The following is a 16,792-nucleotide window of genomic DNA, read 5'->3' on the forward strand; positions in this document are numbered from 1 at the left end:
TTCTCTTGTGCATAGGGTCACTATGAGTCGGTACCAACTCGAAGGCACCTAACAACAACAACTAATATTGATTGAGAATAAGAATCATTGCTCCGTACTTCTATGCTCAAAACGTACTTATTTATTCCAGTCTCTTAATATAACTAGTAATAAAAATGATTAGTATACATCTTACAGAAATTCAGTAGCATAATGAGAAATACACTTAGAATAAACTATGCTTCTTAGTATGTGTATTTCATAGATTCATATGACTTGGAAAGATTACTGTTTGGAACTAACTGTTTCAAATATTTAGTTATGATATTTGACTCAAAAATTAACAAATCAGATAGAATTCAAGAAACTATTCAAGCACAATATCACCATTGTATTTTCCTAGTTTCTCTTTATTCAGGTCTGCACCAGGGTTGTATTCTTTCACTGAACTTATCCAATCTGTTTGCTGATCAAATAATCTGAGAAGCTGGATTATATGAAGAACATGGCATCAGGATTGAAGGAAGACTCATTAGCAACCTGCTATTTGCAGGTCATACAACTTTGCTTGCTGAAAATGAAGAGGACTTAAAATGCTTAGTGATGAAGCTCAAAGACCACAGCCTTCAGTAGGGGTTGCACCTCAATGTAAAGAAAACAAAAATCCTCACCACAGGAGCAATTAATAACATCATGAAAAATGGAGGAAAGACTGAAGTAAATTATCAAAGACTTCGTTGTACTTAGATCCACCACCAACACTCATGGAAGCTGCAGTCAGGAAATCCAATGACATATTAAATTAGATGACTCTGCTGCACAAGACCTCTTTAAAGTGTTGAGAGCAAAGATGTCAGTTTGAGGACTAAAGTGCTCCTAATGGTGCTGCAGGTTAATGCTCTGGACTGCAAAGTCAATTTGAACCACATGGTCAATGGTTCAAACTCACCAGCTGCTCCTCGGAAACCGCATACAGGGTCACTATGGATCGAAACCAACTCGACGGCACTTAACAACAACATCCCAAACCATGATATTTTCAGTAGCAGCCTCATAAGTATGTGAAAGCAGTGTATAAGGAAGACTGTAGAAGAATTGGTGCATCTGAGTTACAATGTTAGAGAATATTAAAAGTACCTTGGACTGCTAGAAGAACAAAGAAATCTGTGTTGGAAGAAATACAACCAGAATGCTCCTTGGAAGCCAGGATGTCAAGACTCGTTTTTCATACTCGTCCAGTCCCTGGAGAAGAACCTGGAAGGTCAGTGAAAATGAGTAAGACCCCCAATGAGCTGGATTGGCACCGTAACAGCAGCAAAAGGCTCAAGCTTAACAATTTGAGAATGGTACAGGACCACACAGTGTTTCCTTCAGTCGTGCATAAGGAATCGGCTCAACAGCACCTAACAACTTTCTCCAAGGCTCCTTATGTTTGTGACTATAATATGCTTTTCCTATTAGAGAAATTTTCTTTTTCGCAGTTTGGAATAGTAATAGAATTTTTACTTAATCACCATGACTCTTTCAAAAGCAAGACACACTTTACGAAAGATGAGAATTCTACTTACAAAGACCTAAGAGTGGTTGGTTTGTTTTTCCCTAAATGGAACAGAGGTAGAAAGGACGATAATAGATGAAAATTTCTACAGGCTAAATGTTCTGCTGCTAACAGCATATTTCTTTAAGAGAATCCTTGTCCCTAAAAGTCTCTCTTAATGTATGTACAATAACCACACATACACGATACACTGCTGAGGGAAGCCTTTACAGCCCCCAAAAAGGAAAGAAACTCACGAGAAATTCAAGAGTAGACCATGTTCTAATCCTGACTCTCCTACTAGCTGGTTGTTATATATGTGAAAAGTCCGTTCTTATATCCAGGCTTCCGTTTCTTCCTGGGTCAGATTTTTTAAATTGAACTAAATGTTGTCTCTGAAAAATCTCAAGAGCTCTAATTCAACACATTTATCTCCATTGCATCCACAAGGGGGCATAGTAAACACATTTTATGTTGGTGAAACTTGATGAATTTCATCAACCAAGAAAGGGAAGGTTTCCGCATTTTACCATACCTGAAGTCTGTTTGCATCTTGCAGTGGACACATCTTTCTATTCTCATTGGTAATGTTTTTGCCTTTTTTTCTCCCTTGTTGTTGTTGTTAAGTGCCGTCGAGTCGGTTCCGACCCATAGCGACCCTGTACAGGGTTTCCGAGGGTGTAAATCTTTACGGGAGTAGAAAGCCTCATCTTTCTCCCACGGAGCAGCTGGTAGTTTCAAACTGCTGACCTTATGGTTCGCAACCACTACGCTACCAGAGCTCCTTTGGTGTTACATAAATTAATGGCAAATCTTAAAACCAGTTAGATTTGAAAAAGTCTGGTAATAGAATAGCTGTTGGATAAGTATTGCCTGCAGTTGTTACGAGTGACTGGAAGGAACATAAAACAGAACAGAGACTTGCATTTGAATAATAGAAAGCAATGTAGTGAATCAGACTAAGTGTCTAACGTTAGTGGGATTGTCCCGTGGGGCAGATCAGAGGCAGGGTTTAAGAAGCGTCAGTAGAATTGAGTGAGAAGAGAGTGACTGTACCAGTATGATGGTCAGCATCATGTAAGATTACTGAGCATAGCAAATACATAATTTATAGTGAAATTGCTTATTTTCTAATCTTTACACATTTCCAGGAGAGTGGGAGACCTTTTAGCACTGCTTCTAGGAAATAGGAACATTCTTTTAGAATCAATATTCATAGCCAGAGTGTTTTAAACCTCTTATGGCTTTTTGCTTTGTTTGTTGTTGTTGTTGTTGTTGTTAAGTGCCGTTGAGTCAATCCTGACCCATAGCGACCCTGTATAGGGTTTCTGAGGAACAGCTAGTGAGCTTGAACCACCGACCTTGCAGTTCAAACAGCTTTGCAGTCTGGTGCAGTAACCCACAGCGCGACACCAGGACTCTGGTTTGTTTAGTTGGGTGTTTTATTTTGTTTGTTTTTTTTCAGTGTATCATCTTCCTCAGGAGTCTCAGAACTAAAATATACTATCTTTTCTATCCCTAAGGGCAAACTAGGGTATCTTGGTACAACTTCAGAGAATACCACATCCCATGGTAGGTAATGTAAAGCCGTAACATCTCCAGATGTTACAAAATGGGTGGGGAGTATAAGCTACAGTCAGAAAATGTGCCCTTGCTTGGATACATTTGAATTACGGTGTTAGCAAAGAATGTTGTTACTGCCAGATGTACTAACAAGTTCGTCTTAGAAGAAGTACAGGCAGAATGCTCCTTAGCAACAAGAGTAGTGATAGGTCATCTCATGTACTTTCGCCGTTTCAAGAGGGACCAGTTACTATAGAAGGGTATCATGTTTGTACAGGATGGGTTAAACAAAGACCCTCAACAAGATAGCTCACACAGTGACTGCAACAGTGGACTCCACATAGTAACGGTTGTAAGGATGTCACAAGACCAAGCAATGTTCTGTTGTACAACAGCACCTAACCCTCAACAAGATAGCTCACACAGTGACTGCAACAATGGACTCCACATAGTAACGGTTGTAAGGATGTCACAAGACCAAGCAATGTTCTGTTGTACATCGGGTCACTGTGAGTAGGAACCAACTCAACAGCACCTAACCACAGCAATTACTTGCTTGAAATATGTTCCTGTTTTTAGTTTCTCTATGTTAGGATGGGTTCTATAGAGGAGCAAAACCAATGTGTGTGTGTGTGTGTATGCATAACATATGTGCGCGTGTGTGTGTATTGTTACAGAGAGAGAAATTTATTTCTAGGAAGTAGCTCTCACAGTTAATGGAGGTTGGCAAGTCCCAAATCCATGAATCAGGAGTCATGTGATAGGCATGTCATATGGCAGGTCAGAGAATGATGAGCAGGATCCAGAGAGAGTAAACTTTGCCAGAACATCTGTATGTAGTGTGTGCAGGCCACACCCCCATGGAAACGCCCCCTCCACTTGACTGGCTGCTTACATGCAATCACAGAGTGAAGGATGATTGCATAATGGCTGAGCCACACTGACACATAACCTTAACCCTCACACGCTTCCTATTAATCACTTAAAATCCTGATAGTTGTCATGTTTAGGAAATATATGTTCACTTTATTAATTTCTACTTTGTACCAATTTTCTGTCTCTCCTTTAGAAAATAAATTGGGATGATTTAGCTGCAAAAAAAGTGCCCGCGCCATTTAAGCCAGTCATTAGAGATGAATTAGATGTCAGTAACTTTGCAGAAGAGTTCACAGAGATGGACCCCACCTATTCTCCTGCAGCCCTGCCCCCAAGCTCTGAGAGGCTGTTTCAGGTAACATCTGATGGGTTGTGCACAAGTGTATGGTCCCAAGGTTGCTATGGAAGAAAGTATCACTTTTACCCTACAATTAGAGAAATGCATCCACTCATCTTTTCACAACTAGTAAATACAAAGAGACTGCAAATTGTTAGCTGAAACTTATTGTTTTTAAGTTCTGTCAAGTTGGTTCCGACTCCTACCAACCCTGTGTCGACTTTCTGAGGCTGTAAATCTTCTCAGGAGTAGAAAGCTTCATTGTTGTTGCTGTTGTTAAGTGTTGTTGAGTCGGTTCCAACCCATAGCGACCCTGTATAGGGTTTCCTAGGAGCAACTGGTGAGCTTGAACCACCAACCTTGTAGTTCAAACCAACTTCGCAGTCCAGTGCATTAACCCACAGCACCACATCAGGCTAAAAGCCTTATAGTTCTCCTAAATTGAAGCTTATGATTTGCTAAGTAGCAAATATTGTTTATGGTTGATTGTTTATATAAAGACATTAATTTTGTGCCATAAGTTGTATTTTCCAGACTTTTTCAAATAGAAAATGCAGTGCTGGTTTATTTTGCTTCAATTCGTATAAACTGTTCACTAGTTAACAAAGTGTTACCTGATTCTGTATCTTCAGTGAATAATCTTGACTGCTTTCCAGCTATTAAACCTTTAGAAAGGATTTTATTTTTAGGAAAGGATTTCCTATCAGGACTCTCCATTTTATCTCCATGTCAGATAAGATTATCTAACTATCAAGAGGCATCATACCTTTGCTGCTTCTACTCTTACAAGTGTGTCTTTTTAATATGTAACCTGACCACATGTTGTATCACCGATGTCTGGCACAAGGCCAGGCACATAGTAGATGTTCCAGAAATGTTGAATGAGCTGGTGACTGTTCTAACTTGAACTGAGACATCATTATAACATTCTTGGTTCAGCATGTCATTCCATCAGCTGTCATTTCTTTTCTAAAACTCAATTTTAATTCTGAAGCGCTAAAATAAGAGTCAAATAATTGCTGAACTAGAAACTAATTGTAATGAAATTTGCTATTTTTCTAGTTTGAAAACTAGACTGGACCATTTTTTTCCCTAATAACTTCACAGTACCTTTTTTGAGAAGATAGTGGTGTTTGTGAGTAAACTTTTTATATGCAATGCTAAAGAATTACAGCTCTGAGTCAGATTTTGGAGGTGGACTGGGGGGGAGGAGGTATTTTCTGTTGTTCATTTTAAATTGGTTTAATTCTACCAGAAGATGGCATTATCTCCTTCTAGAAAGCATTTTTTATTGATTTGAAATGCCCAACCCCCTGCATTTTGAATTGCAATTAAAATAAAGTTAGTTGAGTGTTTTCATTATTTCTTCTTGATGTAAGGAAAAAACAAATTACATTGTTTTCATTACAGTGCTACCCTGGGAGAACTCAAGGCTTGCTTCTCTCCCTTCCCTGTTCCTTTTAGGGCTATTCCTTTGTGGCTCCGTCCATTCTCTTCAAGCGAAACGCAGCCGTCATCGACCCTTTTCAGTTTCATGTTGGGGTTGAACGTCCTGGAGTGACAAATGTTGTCAGGAGTGCCATGATGAAGGTATACAGATGTGGTTACTTAAATGGCATGATGATGTCATTTACATGTGGTTACTTACATGTGGTTACTTAAATGACATGCTTATGGTTTGCATGAATGCTTTAATCCCAACCCTAACTCATGTCCTGCAGTCTGTACAGTTAAACTTCATAGAATTAACATTCATTCAGGAAAAGTGTACTTTTTTTTTAAGTGAATAAATGGAGATAGCACTGTTTGCCCTGGAGAAGTATTCATTTGATTGAACTCTTTATCACAGAGATACAGAATTCTGTATCTGTATAAAGATAAATGACTCGAAGGCACTTCACAACAACAACAACAACAACAACAAAGATAAATGATTAAATAAATGATGTCAATGAAAATACAGAGGAGGTAGAACAAGGTGAATTTTGGAATATTATGAACTTATTTGGAAAAATAAAGGAGTTCTGGTAGCATAGTGGTTACGAATCGGGCTGCTAACCTCAAGGTCAGCAGCTTGAAACTACCGGCTGTTCCGCGGGAGAAAGATGAGGCTTTCTGCTCCCATAAAGATTTACAGCCTCGGAAACCCTGTATAGGGTCGCTGTGAGTCAGAACTGACTCCATGGCACATAACAACAACATTTGGAAAAATGAATTTTGAAATGTCAGTTTATCTGAGTAATATTTATTAACATGGACCGTTTCGGAAGACGACAGTTTTCTATTTTCTTAGGTTAACTGATAATTGATTTTTTAACAGGACTCCCCATTCTATCAGCACTATGACCTAGATCTCAAGGACAAACCATTAGGAGAAGGAAGTTTTTCAATTTGTCGAAAGTGCATACACAAAAAAAGTAACCAAGCCTTTGCAGTCAAAATAATCAGCAAAAGGTATGATGAGCATTTTCAGTAAGGTTTCTTGTATATTCATGCTAGTCAGTGAATGTTGTAAATGGAGGTACTTATTGAAAAGGAAATCAACAAAACCTGTTAGGCTTTTTTACTCATGGATTTCATCACTTGACTTATTACATGAGCTGTTATAGTATAAGAGATATATTCTGATAAAGTAATTCATTTTATACCCAAATCATATGGTTTTGAGTTTATTATCAGAAAATGTAATTTTGGCAGTGATACTTATTCAGAAATGCTTATTGATTTCAACAGCTGTTGCCATTCCGAGTGTATATTTGAAATACTCTTCTCTGAAATTATTCAGCCAGTTCCCGGTGAAAAAGCTGGCTAGTTTTTTGGATTTGGAGGGGTTTTGGGTTTTTTTTTTTTTGTAACTTATTATTACCACCATGATTGTATATTCTTATTACCAAATTGTCAGGCAAGTAGAACATTCATTTCTTCATATGACTAGCTCTTTTCTGACTCAGATATAATAATTTTCTCCAGAATAATGTGTTACTGGTTTTGGTGGGTAGAATGATTCACTACTTTCATACTGCCTTCTGATATTTTGACACATATATTCTGAATGTACTGTAAATAAAAACAAAATTAAGTTTGAGGCAATACTGACATAGATACTTACTTAAAGGAATATGTGAGGGGGCTTCAGAAAACTCATGTAAAAGTGGAATTAAAAGATAATGGAATTTTTCCACCAACTTTTTGAAGCCCCCTCATCTAGATGCTAACTTTTTGGTCTTACAGGATGGAAGCCAATACTCAAAAAGAAATCACAGCTCTGAGACTCTGTGAAGGACACCCGAATATAGTGAAGTTGCACGAGGTTTTTCATGATCAGGTATGACACTTAGGGTGGGTACTCTACAGGTGGTGTGGAAGGAGGACAGTGGGGTGAACTTACTGCCTGTCACTCAGCCTCGGCCTGCCTCTGGGTACCCAGTGTTGATCTTCGTCTTTTGACTCCAGCTCTGCTTCTGCCTGGAGAGTAGAATGTAGACACTTAAGCCCTAATTACTGTTAGCTAAAGAGCAAAGGGGGGACACGGTGGCCTCACACACTGGACTGCGAACCTCAAGGTCTGTGGTTGAAGCCTTTAAAGTCTTAGGAACACTATACATGGTCAATTCAAGTTGGAATCAACTCAGTGGCACTCAGTAACAAAAGAGCAGTGAGGAGCAGAAAGACAATCATATACTTATTCACCTTCCTATTCCGGGCGGCCATGCCACACTGTTCCCTCATGGCAAGGGAGCACAGACACGGTCACTCTGGACACAGGAAGGTGCCTGTGTCCGGTCCTGGTCTCCTCCCTCCTCTGGCCCCACCCACTGCCACCTCCCGTGGCGAAATGCCTCCTTACAGTTCTCTTCCCCACAAGACTGAGTGGTTGGAGATAGTCCGGCTCATGACAGGCACGAGGCTAAAACCTAGCCTCCTGACTGTGTGGTTTGCCCTCATTTTACTACGGAAGAAACTGAGATTCAGAAGGGTCATGAGACTTGTCCAAGGTAACACAGCAGGTTGGTAAAAATCTACAAGAAGAACTTGGTCTCCAGTTCTAAGCTCTCTTCATTGTGTTTTTTGATGTAGGATAGCTACAGCTGGGTTCTCTACCACATTGAGCTGTGGCAAGAGTGACCCACCAGAAGAGTGACCCAGGCAGAAACAGCAGTGGCATCATAATCATAGTCAAAGCTGCCATTTGTCATTGTGTACCTTGTGTAATAGGGACCATGCAGATACTCTATGTGCACGTGGATGCCAATTATCTCATGCAATTCTATAGTAACCCAAAGGATCCCTGCTGGCACGAAGGCTAAACACTTGTCTAACTGAAAAGTTGGTGGTTCAAACCCACTAACCCACTCCACAGGAGAAAAACCGTGGCTCCCATAAAGATTCTTATTAAGTGTCATCGAGTTGGTTCCAACTCATAACAACCCTATATAATGTTTCTGAAGAGCACCTGGTGGGTTTGAACTGTCAACCTTGAGGTTAACAGTCCTTTCATTGAATAGCTCATTCTACAGCGCCACACCAGGACTCCATGAAAATGAAAGCTTAGGAATCCCCATGGGGCAGTTCTACTCTGTCCTGTATGTTGGAATCTGCTCAGCAGCAGACAACAACAACAGCAGCAAAGTGTTGAAGGAACAAAATGGAACTCAGAAGTAACAGGTCCCACGGTTTGTACGTTGTACTGCTGGGATCTGAATGTGAACAGTACAAATTCAGAGTCTAAGCTCTTCATGCCCTTGTTCTGCTGCCTTATTGTTGTTCTGTGCTGTGGAGTTGGTTCTGACTCATAGCGACCCTGTACAGCATTTTGAGGCTGTAAATCATACGGGAGCAGAAAGCCTCATCTTTCTCGTGGAACAGCTGGTAGTTTGGAACTACTGACCCTGAGGTTAGCAGCCCGATTCGTAACCACTTCGCTACCAGAGCTCCTTTGCTGCCTTAGGGAGGTAGAAATGTGATCTGGTTTTCACATCAGGAAAGTGAGCACCCAGAGATGACATCATCCTCATTCTCTTTGGTTGTCATAGTCAGAAAAGGAGTGCCTATTGATGCAAAGGCTCAGGGCCGGGGGTACAGCTCTACCTGCTACTTAGCTGGAGCAGAGGTTGTGAGTTCCCCCTTCCCTGGAGGTATTTGAGAGTGGACTATCTGTTGTTGAAGTTGATACAGAGGAAATTTACTCATCAAGCAAAGAATAGATGAGTGACCTTGGATCTATCCCCCTGTGCAGCTGTGCCCCTAGCAACGTCCCAGGCATGCCTTGTGGTCTCTGACCTTCAGACGGAAACAGGCCTCAGCAACTCAGCTCCAATATTTTATTTGTGTCACAAGCTACGTTTCTTATCAACTACTTTTATATTCAAGAGTTACAAGGATATAAATTGTCTCATGGTGTAATCCTATACATACTAGTATAAATTTAGTAACATTGTAATATGAAGCACTTGAACTACATCTGAAGCTGTTTTGTTTTTGGGTAGTGGTGATACAAATGCCTAGACCAGCTACATACCTATCCCAAACAAATGGGTGAAAGTGAAGAGGGTAGGTAGGTCTTCAGGGTTTGACGCTGCGGTTGTTGTAAGTGGCACTGAGTTGGTTTCAACTAATAGCGACCCTCTATAAGGTTTCCAAGGAGAAACTGGGGGTTTGAAATGCCAACTTTGTGGTTAACAATCTAGTGCTTATCCTACCATGCCACACCAAGACTCCTGACTGCAGTGGTACAGTTCAATTTGGGTACTATGATGGTGCTTTACATACTCCATTGGTTTCCTTTGTAAGAGACTACCCCCATGGAGTGGATGAAATCACCGGTGGGTTCTTATGCAGTGTAGAGAACAGAGGCTGTCTGGTCTGAATCATGGTGTCAGTGGGACTGCTTTTTCTGGAGGCTCGACTTGAGGACCCAGGGTTATGTCCCCTTCCATGCATTTGTCCAGCCTCTTGCTTCCATAGTCAAGTCTCCTGCTAGTTTATTTTCTGACCCTCCTGCCTCCCTTTTACAAGGACCCTTGTGATGACATAGGACACACCTGGACAATCCAGACAGTCGTCCTGTCTCTGTCTCAAGATCCTTAACTTCGTTACTTTTGCAAAGGCTTTTTGGCCATGTAAGGTAACAGTCAGTGATCTGGGAAAGTAGGATATAGGCATGTTTGAAGGGCCATTTCTTGACCTGACACACATTTCAACATCTTTGTCTGCATTTTACTAACAAGGATGCCAGAGTTCAAAAAGGCAAAGTAACATCCCCAAGGTCTTAAGTACCAGAATTTGCATTCAAAGTCAGTTTTGACTTCTAAGAAACCAGTTGTCCTCAAACTGATTCTCACTGACCATAGTATCATATGTGTCAGAGTCAAACTATGCTCCATCCACATGGTTGGGGTTCTTTCCTTTAACTTTTTATTGTGTGTTGAGTGAAGGTTTACAGAGCAGATCATCAGTTTTACATTTAACGGATCATCTACTTTGCTTAATTGTATGGTTGCAATCCCCTCCATATACCAACAGTTAATAGTATTACTTTAATTACTGCATTGCTCCCTGTGTCTCCTGCTACCTTCATCTTTCCTGTGCTAACCTCCCACTTGTTGTATATTGCCTGCCCTGTCACCCATGTTAACATGGGTCTACCCTCTAGCCCGTGAATAATTTCCCCCACCCATCCCCACTCCATGAAGATCATAGATTGTTTCTTTTATCAAGAACACCTTTTCTTAACCTTTTACAATATTTCACTTTTTGTGATTGACTACTTTCATTCAGCATAATGTCATCCGGGTTCATCCATGTTGTGAGGTATTTCACAGATTCACTGATATTCTTCAATGGTGCATAGTATTCCACTGTGTGTATGGAACAAAGTTTGTTTAACCATTCTTCTGTTGATGGTCATTCTGTCTCCATCTTCTCAGTGTTTCTTGTAGACAGCCTATTGAAGGAGGAACCTGTTTTCTTCTCCATTCTTCTCTGTCTCTTGACTGGTGCATTTAGCTCATTTACATTCAGTGTAATTATCAATACTTATTCATTGATTGCTACTATTTTGCTGTGTGTGTGTTTTGTGGTGTTGCTGGTTTCTTTGTTCCACATTATTTTCTGCACTGAGTTTATTTCGTTTCTGGGTTTTCATTCCGTTTTCATTTCTGTTCTGTTTATATTTACTAAATCTTTCTGAGTTTCCTCTTTTTTTATTTTGATATGCAGGTGTATTAATTTTCTTTGAGGTTATCCTGTAATTTATTAATTTTTTCCTTGCTTAAACTGCATTTTCTTTTAAAATCTATTTCACTTCGTTAACATTTGGAAGTTCTGCATCTACACTATTCCCTCTGTTTGCTTTGTAGTTGACTTCATTATAAATTGATTATCTCTGGTTCCCTATTTTCAGTATTTTAGGTTTATTTTACTTTGTTGTTCTTGTTATGTGCCACGGAGCCAGTTCCGACTCACAGCAACCCTTTACAGGGTTTCTGAGGCTGTAAATCTTTACAGAAGCAAAAAGCCTCATCTTTCTCCCACGGAACAGCTGGTAGTTTCGAACTGCTGACCCTGAGGTTAACAGCCCGATTCATAATCACTATGCTACCAGAGCTCCTTTAAATACTTCTATATCTGAATTGAGCTCTGGGTGGTGGTGGGGTCATGTATGGTAATCTCAGGTTGTTGTCTGCTGTGGTTGGCTCTCAGTCCAAAGAATACCCTTTAGCATTTTTTGTAATACTGGTCTGGTCATTACAAAGTCCTTTCATTCCTGTTTATCAGGAAATGTCCTAAAGTTCACCATCGTATCTAAAGGACTGCTTTGCTGGACATATGATTCTTGGTTGATGACTTTTTTCTTTCAGAGTTTAGTACATTTCATCCCATTTCCTTCTTTCCTGCTTGGTGTCTGCTTAGAAATCAGTGCTTAATCTTACTAGTGAAAGTCGGTAACTTTTCATTTTTCATGAGCTGCTCTCAGGATTCTTTTCTTGTCTTTGGTTTTAGAAAGTTGGATTATGATATGTCTTGATGACTTTCTTTTAGGCTCTATGCTGTTTGGGGTTCACTCAGTTTTTATATGCTTATCTTCTTGTCTTTCGTGGTGTTAGGGACGTTTTCTTCCAACAACTCTTGAACATTTTTCTCTGTGTTTTTATCGTCACTTCCTGGTCTGGAATTCCAATTACTCATAAGTTGTTCCTCCTTATGATATCCCACAATGACCCTTAGACTCTCTTTGGATTTTCTCATTCTTTTTCCTGATTGTTCTTCTAGCAAACTAGTTATCTTCAAGCTCACTAATTAGGGCTTCCATAGCTTTAAATCTGCTCCTTTGCCCTTTCAATGTATTGTACGTTTCTGAGACTTTCGTTTTCATCTTCTAGATTTCTAATTGCAGGTTTTGTATTTCAGAATTTGCATTAAGTTTGTCTGTCAGTTCTGGTAGTGTTTTCCTGAATTCTAAATTTTTTCTGTGTTCTCCTTGCTTTCATCACTTTTTTCTATCAATTCCTTGATGGTACCTAAATATCATTCTTTTGAAGTCTTTTTCAGTTCGTTCCATTACCTTTTCTTCCTCAGTAATGTTTTCTGGCTCTGTATCGTTTGTTTGAGCCACTCTCTCTTGCTTTTCATGTGAGCTAAAATGGTCTGTTGTCTCCAGGGCATTGTGGGATTGTTGTATTTGCATTTAATTTATGCTGGTATGTTGATGTGTTCTTTACTCTCACCAACTGTCTTTTGTGGGTGTAGAGAATGGAAGCATGTATTCTGTTCTCGTTCGCCATGAGTGCACCTCAGATTAGGGTGGGTCTGGCTAGTATTGGCTGCTGTCATTGGTCAGGTGGTATAGGAGCTCTCATTGGCTCTTGCTCAGTGGGTGGAGCTACAGAGGGTACAGTTGTGACTGTGTTGATGGGCATGGTTATTTCTCCTATCAGGTGGACAACACAAGAAAACAAATCAGAATAAACAAACAAGGAATCAACAATGAAAAGATAAAAAAGAAATAAAACAGGCAGCAACCAGAAAAAAAAGAATATATTAACTATAAAAACAAAAGAGGGACAGAGAAACGGAACTATAGAAGAGAAAAATAAGAGGAACTAAATGAAGAAATCAAAACTAACTTAGAAAAATGAGTGAGAGGGAAGATGAAAAGAGAGAGTAGTAAAGAAAGATCAGAAGGGGAGAAAAAAATAAGGGAAATGAGAACCAAAAGAAAAGAAGGAAAATCAAAAGCAGAGATAGAAAGTATAAAGTTCAAGGGAATGGAAAGAGAAGACAAGGAGGAGAAAGAATATACAACAGAAAGAAAAATACAAGCCCTAAAAAGGTTCAGCTGTTGGACCCAAGAGGAGAAAACTCTGGGGGCTCCTGTCAGCCTAGGAGCTCACGAGGTGGGTGTGGGAGGGATGTGACAGTGGATTTGCTGGCCCTAGGTGGAGTTCCTGTTGGCTTTAGTGTTACCTATGGTCAGGGCACACAATCTGGAAGCAGTTCGGAAGGCCTTTGATGGAGCTGGTTTCAATGTCTGCTAGGACCTTGGGGTGGTAGGCTGGTTGAATGCTGCTCTGGTGCCTCTGCAGGTTCCGTAGGTCTGTAGCCTCAACCCAGGCACCAAAGCAGCAAACCAAAGTGACACAGCTGGCCCCCACATCACAGTGGCAGGGCTCTCCACCCTGTGGCTCCAAACTTTCAGAGAGCCGTGGAGGAGGGTGGGAGCTGGCCACACTTCTGGTCACCAGGGTAGCATGGAGGAGAGAAAGAAGGAATCACACCTTTCCAGTTGCCTGTGTGAATGTGCTCTGCCAAGCCACCTTCTGATGGATGCCAAAGCTGCTCACAAAAGTTCAAGATGATGGCACCACAGCTGTACAGCCCTTCCCCAGTCAGTCTCCCTCTCTTGCCATCCCTGCTCAGCTTCTCCCAGAAGGCTGAACACATTCCACTTAAGGGTCCAGAGTTTTCATCTGGTCTCTCGTGCCTTTGCTGTTGAGGGTCCACGTAGTGTGTTTGCCTAGTCTGCCATCCTGCTAGAAGCCCACTCCTCTGATTCTCAAAAGCTGCTCTCTAGGATTTTCAATGGCTGATTTTTAGGGAGTAGATCCACTGTGCTTTCTTCTACAGTGCATCCGAGTGGGCGGCCGAGTGTGTTAACTGTTTACAACACCCAGGGACACATTGACTATAAAACCTGTGCTCTAAACCACTGCAGATACTGCCTGTAACAGACTTTCAACCCTGACCTTTTTTTATTTGTTTGATATAGAAACTCAAATTATCTCTTATCTTTTGTAGCCTGAGAGCAATTATCTTATTACAAGGGTTGTTTATAGTGTGCCCAGCGGATACAATTTTTGGTAATTTAAAAGGAACATTTTGTTGGTTGAGCAAGATTGGTGCTGTAATGCATAACACCTGAATCTGAATATTGTTTTTATACCTTTTTCTAAACTATTTGTGTTCATTAGAGCGTTGATATAAGTCCTTAGCTTTTTGATATTTTTTATGCTTTTTATGTAAATGTATACAAAGCATCATAAGTATATGACTTATAAAATAGCTGATTAAAATAATGTCATGGGGTCCAAAACATTTATAAAGATAATTCTAATAGCCACAGTGAATTATGGGTCTTTGCCATGGGTTTCTAATTGTTGTTGTAAATGTGTAGATTCCGACTCACAGTGACCTTGTGTAGGGCTTCCAAGGAGCAACTGGTGGGTTTGAACCACTGACCTTATGGTTCACAGTCCAGTGCTTATCCTACAGCACCACACCAGATAGGAAGCCTGAAACTGTTCTACTGAGCACTTATAGGAGGTTTCAAAATGACATCAAACACTACCTTATTGAAAAGGGAAAATTTGCCACTAAATGGACCTCCCATGGGCCATACATATATTCAGCCAGCAATCTTCTCTACTAATTAAAGCAGATGACTTCACGTTATTGTCACCCCTAGATCTCACTTTACAAAGGAAGGTGTGTAAAACTCAGTAGAGAGGTTTGCAGTGAAATAAAAATGAAAGAATTTGTCATGGAAAAGATCTTTAAAGATTTCGCTACCACACTTGAAGTCTTCCATTACCAGAATAGAATTCTAAAAAAGCTGCATGATCCTCCAGCCCTTTCCTCTAAGATATAAGGATTGCTTTTGATTCTTTTAAACCAGGGATTCTTTCCATGTGTTGGTGATAGAGAAAACCCTCCACATTCTTCTTTTCTAGCTTCATACATTTCTAGTGATGGAACTTCTAAATGGCGGAGAGCTGTTTGAACGCATTAAGAAAAAGAAACACTTCAGTGAGACCGAAGCCAGCTACATCATGCGGAAGCTTGTCTCAGCTGTCAGCCACATGCACGACGTTGGTGTGGTGCACCGCGATTTGAAACCCGAGGTAGAAAATCTCACCATCCTTTACAAGATCTCATCTAGCATCATTATTAAATAGTCCAAAAATCTGGGTGGAGGTTTTGTGTTGTGGTTTTGGGTGTTCTAATTTTAGGGCTTCCTGCTATTATAAATCCTTGCAAATATCATGTCTTGGATTTTTATTTTTTTCCCTCTTCGTTTTCTATTTCAGTCTAAAATAATTTTTTTTGCCAGCTGATCATCTTGAGGTTATATTTGTAAGTGTGAGAGCCTTTTATGGAAGAAATACTTTATGCAGCAGTTGTGGACTAGAAATAGCAGTGGGGAGTAGCTTTTGTAGCAGAAAATAATATTCCTTCTAGATAGACCCTGTTGAAAGCTTATTTTTCACGTTTTCATTCAGACTCATTCACTTATGGGTTGTTGTTGTTAAGTGTTGTGGAGTTGGTTCAGACCCTGTATAGGGTTTCCGAGGAGCAGCTGGTGGGTTTGAACCACTGATGCTTCTGAGTAGGGATGCATACAATTCTCTGGTAAACATTTAAACAGAAAGGACTGTCTGGGATTAAGTCACAGTGCCATCCTCTGACGTGTGCTTGTCCGTGCTGATGGACCAGGCAGCAGCTTCTCCCTGTCCTTCTGCTGAGAGGTTTATAAAGAGAAGATCCTAACTCTACAATGATCTCTCTTTTGTTTAAAAAATACGAAAGTGCCTCCCCTTTAGAAAACCAGCAAATAATGAAAATGGAGAACTGGAAACCAACAGTTTATAAAAGGATAATCATGAATCACCCTTTATCATGTGCCAGCTTATATGTATTTCCTCTCTGAAATGGAACTTCATTTTTAATTACCATGTGATTATAATGCACTTTCCAACACACATAAAAGGCTCATTAGCTCGATGTCTGTTCCTTGTGTCTAAGACCACAAAAGACTAGTTCTCTAACAGTGTCACTTTTGCCTTGTATTGGAGTATCTTGTGTTATCACAGGAAGAGGTTTTAAAAGTGGAATTCTTTGCATTCCAACTTAATTGATTTATTCTTTTAAAGTATTTAAACTTCTGTGTATTTTCCATTGTTGTTCATATCACTAGCAATTAATCAAAAGTGACTTGTATAGGG

The 16,792-nt window shown here is 40.1% G+C and overlaps 1 protein-coding gene across 1 annotated transcript in view; it reads left to right on the top strand.

The window, feature by feature from the left end:
* Positions 1–16,792, top strand: part of RPS6KA5 (ribosomal protein S6 kinase, 90kDa, polypeptide 5) — a 265,048-nt gene that overhangs the window by 232,907 nt on the left and 15,349 nt on the right. The window contains exons 9-13 of the mRNA XM_006839575.1: positions 4,149–4,310; positions 5,757–5,882; positions 6,613–6,746; positions 7,524–7,617; positions 15,521–15,691. Of these exons, the coding sequence (XP_006839638.1) occupies positions 4,149–4,310; positions 5,757–5,882; positions 6,613–6,746; positions 7,524–7,617; positions 15,521–15,691 (687 nt within the window). The remainder of the gene's footprint in view (positions 1–4,148; positions 4,311–5,756; positions 5,883–6,612; positions 6,747–7,523; positions 7,618–15,520; positions 15,692–16,792) is intronic.

The sequence above is a fragment of the Chrysochloris asiatica genome, unplaced genomic scaffold (genome assembly GCF_000296735.1).
Source record: "Chrysochloris asiatica unplaced genomic scaffold, ChrAsi1.0 scaffold00025, whole genome shotgun sequence".
Lineage (NCBI taxonomy): Eukaryota > Metazoa > Chordata > Mammalia > Afrosoricida > Chrysochloridae > Chrysochloris > Chrysochloris asiatica.